The following is a 6493-nucleotide window of genomic DNA, read 5'->3' on the forward strand; positions in this document are numbered from 1 at the left end:
CTAATTAAGCGTTGTCTGTTGATGTCGTCTTAGCTTAAATCATTGATCTGTATGTGTATTTATTTACTTCTCTATTTTACTTTATTTAATCTTATTTTTTAATTCTTTAGCTAATGCACTATGTACAGCACTTTGGTCAGTGCGAGCTGTGGTTAAATGTGCTCTAAAAACAAACTTTACTTACTTACTTACCTACCCCCACCCCTACATCCTTGTGAAGGGATCGATACAGGGCAAACAAGTATACCACATACCATTGAGTACAATGTTACAATGGATACATGCAGGGTTCAAGGGTGTTTTCACATAATTAGTCCCTTGCCTAATTATGTGAAATGCCATGATAAAAGTATCATGATACATGCCATGATAAAAGTATCACAATTTATTCATACAAACAGCATGAGTATTATACATACAGGAAAAACAAAAACACAACACGTGGCCCCACAGTCTGACTGTGCTGATCAGTCAGCTCTGAGCAACCACATAATGAAGAACTCAGTACATTAAAAACATCCATTGTTCACACACACACACACAATTAATTTACAGCTTTAAAACTCCAAGAACATTATGTTAAAATAATAAAATGACTGTGTCTCTGACCATGCAGCCATAAGCAGTCCCTGCACTTGCATCTCTTTCCACCAGAGTAGTTGACTGTGGAATGGTTCTTGATTAGATCCGGCATGGTTCCGTTATTCTTTAAGTCCACTTTAGATCAGACAGGGCTAGAACAGAACCGGATTCTCTCCAGCCGTTGTCAGCGGTATCCCCTACCAAAAGGTTGTACGAAGTTCCTTGAATGTGCCATCGCCAGGTTGGCAGCCGTCTTGCCTCAGAGTCTTTCCACTCCTCTGATGCGGCGTACCAGCTGCAGATCTCGGGGGAAGAGGGTCACTCGTTTGGCGTGGATGGCGCACAGGTTGGCATCGGAGAAGAGAAGCACCAGAAACGCTTCAGCTGCCTGTGGGGCCCAAGGAGAACATGAACCAGTAAAACGACACAAGGAGCAAGCATACCCAAAGTGCATGGCTCAACATTAAAGATGCCGTCCTTGTTTTTAAGAGGCGGTTGCAGCTCAAACTAGTCATTTCTGATTCTGTATGCTAATACTGGCTAGTCCCACCAAGGGGAGAGCCAGAGTCTGTTCTGTGACCGGTCATTGACCAGTTTGAGCTACAACCTCTGGTGTTTTCCCCCCCTTATTTTTAAAAATGTGCTTTTTATCCTTGTCCTCGTAGGCACTTCGATTCAAATGTAATGCTTCTAACTAAACGCTCACTTTTGTTTTACATTTTAATGGATTTCTTTGTCAAACTTCCTCGGTCACCATTCAAATTCAACGGTTTATTTTCCCCCAAAAAGGACACACTGTGATATGAAAATTCCCGGATTTTTGATTGGGTCTAGTGCAGACTTTGTGTAGCAAACTTTTTTTTAAATTGAACAGCCATGCAACTTGCACTGAAAAAAGTACAGTGAACTGGGACAGAAAATCAGGACCACTCGTACCTCCTGAAGAGCCAGAAGAGCGTAGGCCTGCCACCTGAAGTCTTGTCGACTGAAACTCATGCAGATCTCCCTCACCTATCAAACAAGAGGGACACAAAACAGTGCCACAGCAATCAATCAGGTGCAGTAGTCACAAGACTGAACAGCATTACAGCATGCAGTGATACAAATGCAGATAGCAACAGCAATCTGTCAGTGTTCAGTACAGATGGGGCCTTCCCAAAGCGATTATCTATTAAACAGGGGTACAATTTGGTTATATATTTGGCTACACCATGCAGCAGACATGTAAAAGAGTGGGTTTAAGGATGAACACCTTACAAATGACTAAAATCAAATTGTGTATTAGTAGTTGCAGTGTTTCCCACAGAATTGAATTCTATTTGTGGTGGCAGGTTTACAGAATTAACTTGAATGCAACCGTAGCGCAGCGTGCTATGATGCTAACCAGATTTAAGCACATTTTAGTACAACCTGGACAAATCATTGTGTGGTGGTCAATGTAGATATTGTTGTGGGCCGCCACAAATAAGTAAATGTATGGGAAACACTGGTAGTTGTAAATAGTTTGCTAGCTTGTCTTTAGATTGATCCATATTTTTTTCAGAATCAATAATGAGAACGCCTGCCTACAAATCTGGCCTTTTTCAGTTTGTGTGTAAAATCTCTATTCTATTAAGTGTAGTGCCACACTGTGAGAACAAGAACAAAGCAAGTACCAGACGGGAGAAGGGTGCTTTGCGAAGCAGAAGGTTGGTGGATTTCTGATACTTCCGAATCTCCATCAGGGCTTTTGTGCCAGGTCGGAACCTCCTCTTCTTCCGAGGAGAGGCCTCTGTGAGGTAAGCAGAAAGGGAGCAGGGAGGAGTTAGTGTCTCTTGGCCAGAAGGGTATTCCAAGAATATAGCTCAGTATCAAACCCGGGTGGGATGATGCCGAGTTAGTAGTAAACTTCGTAATTGTAGAGCCCTACTTCTTCATATTCCTGGCAAATTAAAGACAAGCAGCTCTTCTCTTTTTTCTTTCTCTTCTTTTTTGTCTCTTACTCAGTTAACTTACTTGGATTTTGCCATTTGGAACTCGGTACTTGGAATACCTCCTCTGAAGGTTTTAATGTAGACTAGAAGCAATTCGCAGAGCTAGGAGTGTGTAAGGACACCAGTGTTTTTTTTTAGGGATACTAACTGGTAATATCTATGGTTTAGGACGGACACACACCCACACAAATAAATAAATAACTGCCTTACCTGTTGGTCCGCTATCACGTCTAGTCCTTACAGTTGGTGCAGGGGCGGGGGGAGATCGCTTTTGGGGAGCAGCTCCCTTTCGCCGTCTTGGTGTCGTGGGACGCATTACGCATGCGAGTGTGACGCTTTGAGGTCCTGCAAAATCATAAACAGGGTCCTTGTAGGGCAGCCGTGGTCTACTGGTTAGCACTTCGGACTTGTAACTGGAGTGTTGCCGGTTCGAACCCTGACCAGTAGGCACGGCTGAAGTGCCCTTGAGCAAGGCACCTAACCCCTCACTGCTCCCCGAGCGCTGCTGTTGTTGCAGGCAGCTCACTGCACCGGGATTAGTGTGTGCTTCACCTCACTGTGTGTTCACTGTGTGCTGAGTGTGTTTCACTAATTCACGGATTGGGATAAATGCAGAGACCAAATTTCCCTCACGGGATCAAAATAGTATATATACTTATACTTATGTTTCCCATATAAAAATGTTCAGCACGTTCCTGGGCCTGGACACATTCTATTAACTGTACTGGTGAAAAGTTACGCTTTTGTTTGTATGATACATTGGACTTTACCTAATTTTAAGGACAAGCCACATCAGTGTCTGATTACTGATGTGGAACTGACATACCCATCATACTGTAAGTCTACAAAGTCTACAAAATAAGTCTGAGTTTACATATCAGGTTCTGCATGGACTCATGTGTGCCTTTCCGGACCGTCCAAACATTTCCCAACCAGGACAAAAAAAAACACCTATGTCAGGATGCTGTTTACAGCTGACTGTAAACAGCATCCACAACTGATTACAGCTCTGCCTTTAACACTGTTGTACCATCAAAACTGGTGTTAAAGCTCAGAGACCTGGGTCTGAGCAGCAGACCCATATGCAGTTGGGTGCTGGACTTCTTGACCAACAGGCCCCAGTTAGTTAAAATAGGCAACAGGAAATCATCCATGCTGATCCTCAACACCGGCGTCCCACAACAGTCAACAGTTTTTGGTTCCAGGGCATACAGATCACCGACTCCCTCTCATGGTCCCTACACTCCACCTGTATTCTCAAGAAAGCACAGCAGAGGCTGTTCTTTCAAAGGAGGCTAAAGAGCTTTGGGATTAGAACAAAAACGCTGGTGAACTTTTATCGCTGCACTATTGAGAGCATCCTGACTGGATGCATCACAGTGTGGCTTGGGAACCGGTCTGCTCACGATCTCAAAGTGTTGTCAAGGACTGTCAGGACTGCATCCAAAATCATTGGGGCTGACCTCCCTCAGCTTCAAATGATCTACTCCACACGCTGTCAGAGGAGGGCTGAGTCCATCATCAAGGATGCCAGCCATCCAGCTCACTCCCTCTTCTCTCTGGTTCCCTCTGGCAAGCGCTACCGGAGCATTACCACCCACACCACACGATTCAGAGACAGTCTTTTTCCACAAGCTGTCAGAATCCTAAATGTACATGTCCATGAGGTTTTATTTATGATTATATATATATATATATATATATATATATATATATATATATATATATATATATATATATGGCTGTATAATGTGTGCATGTATGGATAGTTTGGCGGTACTGTACAGTCCTTCTTCAACTCCCTTACTGCCCCCCTGTGTTTATTTACCCCTCCTTGCACTACTACTGCAACTGTGGCACAAGAATTTCGCTATATTGCAAAGTATATGCAACAATAAAACTTGAAACAAAAAGCTATAATTTAGTTTTCCAAATGAACTTGCAATGATTGCTTAACCTTGCCTTTAATGAAATTATTTGAACAGGGCTGTGTGTGTGTGTGTGGACTAGTTTTGAGCAAAGACAAAATAAAAATATCACTACAATCAAATCATGGAGTGCAGAATGCAAAGTTGCTGCACTAACGTTATGGACTGCCATTGAAGTTACAGTGATTGTCACAACCAGTCACTGGTCCTGTCAACAACAGTTGTAATGCTTGTAGTTTACGAAACACTGTCAGACAAAAAAAAAAACGTTTACCCTCGGAGAGCACAAACAGATGAATTATCGCTAACGTAGGCCTACATCAACGACAAAATCAAGTGATATCAATGCAGTGGACATAACGTTAACGTTAGTTTGAGTAAACGTTAACAAAACCTTGAATGATAACTGAGTATTGCTCAATTCGCAATCCAACGCCCGTAAGTAAGTTTGTCGGTTCTACTGGCTAACGTTAACGTTAATGCTAACCTTACCTACTTTGTAAAAGTATGTTAACTTAACGTTAACGTTACCCTTGTCTGGCCAAGCATGCATCCATGTCATGGATTTAAACTGCCAATGTAATGATCGGCCAAAGCATCTGGTTACATTAAAATACTGCAATATTATGTACATGATAATGACAGTAAACAACACAACATATCTGTCAATTCCCCTAAATCCCAAATCATCTGACATTTAACAGACATTAGAGTATTCTTACCAGTTTCATCAAGCACTCCAAAAGCACTCCGACACCAACTCTGCAAAGAATTCAAACAATGCTACGTGCAACTTTTGCTTTTCGTGTCCAATCAGAAGAGCACTTCATGAATGATGTATGTACGACACGCCTAGTCTGCTTGCTGATTGGATGGTTACTACAGAGTTCCATGTGGTTTGCACAACACTGGCGTAGGGTACTCAGGGTAAACTGAATAATTAAATGAATTTCTAATTTCTCATTGTTGAGTAAAATAAATTGCTTAGCCCACAAATATCTTGAAAATAACTTGAATTAATTATTTGTTTTTTGTATTTGTCAAGGCGTGAGTTGAAAGGGAAATTGTGACACCTAGCACCGATGTACCGTGCTGAGGACAGAAAACAAACCAACCGGTTTAAAAGAGCCCGTCTACAGAATTCTCTGATTCCACTATCAAAAAAGAAAGAAATTGCTCTGGCCATTCTCCATAGACAGTCAAAGGTAGTCTACGGCTAGAAGAATCAACACTCTGCTGCCACCTACTGCTGTGAATGACTCAAACAAATAGGCTACATAAAGCAAGCAGCCACACCCAGAGGGCCTACCTCGCTATCTCTTTGCAGACAAACTAAACAGACTCGATCAGCATTACAGAGCACAGTGCAACCAGGAAGCGCAACATATTTTTGAGTACAAAATAAATACTTTTAGTATTTTAGTGTATTATACCAATACAGTCAGTCAGTGATAGCATATGTCCACGAGTTGACACTTTGACTCTAACGTGCAATTTGGCCTATTTGGCCAAAAAGCGTTTTAAAATGAGCAATTTTAGATACAGATGTTACAAATGTGCCTTTTCACCAAGGCATGTCTATGTTTTTGATTGTTTGCAAATCACTAAACCCAATTTAAGTGACAAATCGACCCATTGACCCTGTTCTGGAAGCTTTGTGTGGAAATGCAAAATAAAAAAGACAGTGAAACTATCTTGGTTAGTTAGCACTACTTAAACATTATACAAAATATGAGCAGCACATTTAAAAATGTTAAAAGACTACACTCAGTCAATCTGAATCTCTCCTGCTCCTCCTGTACAGTGAAGTTTGTCGTCATTACATATTCAAGGACCATGCAAGGCACTTGTGAAAAATGCCATAATGTCTTGTTATTCATCCTCACATTACAGCATACTACTATACTTTGCTTATTCAAAGTGCAGTAAGCAAAAATAAATAAATAAACAAAAAATAATACTGGATGTGACCTCGCTTTTTCTGCAAAACAGCATCAATTTGCATGCCGT

The 6493-nt window shown here is 41.5% G+C and overlaps 1 protein-coding gene across 1 annotated transcript; it reads right to left on the bottom strand.

Moving 5' to 3' along the window:
• Positions 1 to 370: 370 nt before the first annotated feature.
• LOC121695479 (histone H3-like centromeric protein A) lies at positions 371 to 5329 on the bottom strand. Its single transcript, XM_042076370.1, has 5 exons — positions 5206 to 5329; positions 2766 to 2900; positions 2238 to 2353; positions 1519 to 1593; positions 371 to 970 (listed from the first exon to the last, which is right to left on the bottom strand). Exons 2-5 carry the CDS (start codon positions 2869 to 2871, stop codon positions 842 to 844), a joined length of 426 nt encoding a protein of 141 aa, XP_041932304.1. The 5' UTR covers positions 2872 to 2900; positions 5206 to 5329; the 3' UTR covers positions 371 to 841.
• Between the last annotated feature and the right edge of the window lie 1164 nt (positions 5330 to 6493).

The sequence above is a fragment of the Alosa sapidissima genome, chromosome 21 (genome assembly GCF_018492685.1).
Source record: "Alosa sapidissima isolate fAloSap1 chromosome 21, fAloSap1.pri, whole genome shotgun sequence".
Classification (NCBI taxonomy): Eukaryota; Metazoa; Chordata; class Actinopteri; order Clupeiformes; family Clupeidae; genus Alosa; species Alosa sapidissima.

Excerpts from the sequence above, each read along its gene's own strand:
- LOC121695479 (XM_042076370.1), bottom strand. The coding sequence starts at position 2,871 with ATGCGTCCCACGACACCAAGACGGCGAAAGGGAGCTGCTCCCCAAAAG. Across the intron at positions 2,354-2,765 it reads ACGTGATAGCGGACCAACAG|AGGCCTCTCCTCGGAAGAAG; the intron begins GTAAGGCAGTTA and ends CTTACCTCACAG. Across the intron at positions 971-1,518 it reads CTCTTCTGGCTCTTCAGGAG|GCAGCTGAAGCGTTTCTGGT; the intron begins GTACGAGTGGTC and ends TGGGCCCCACAG.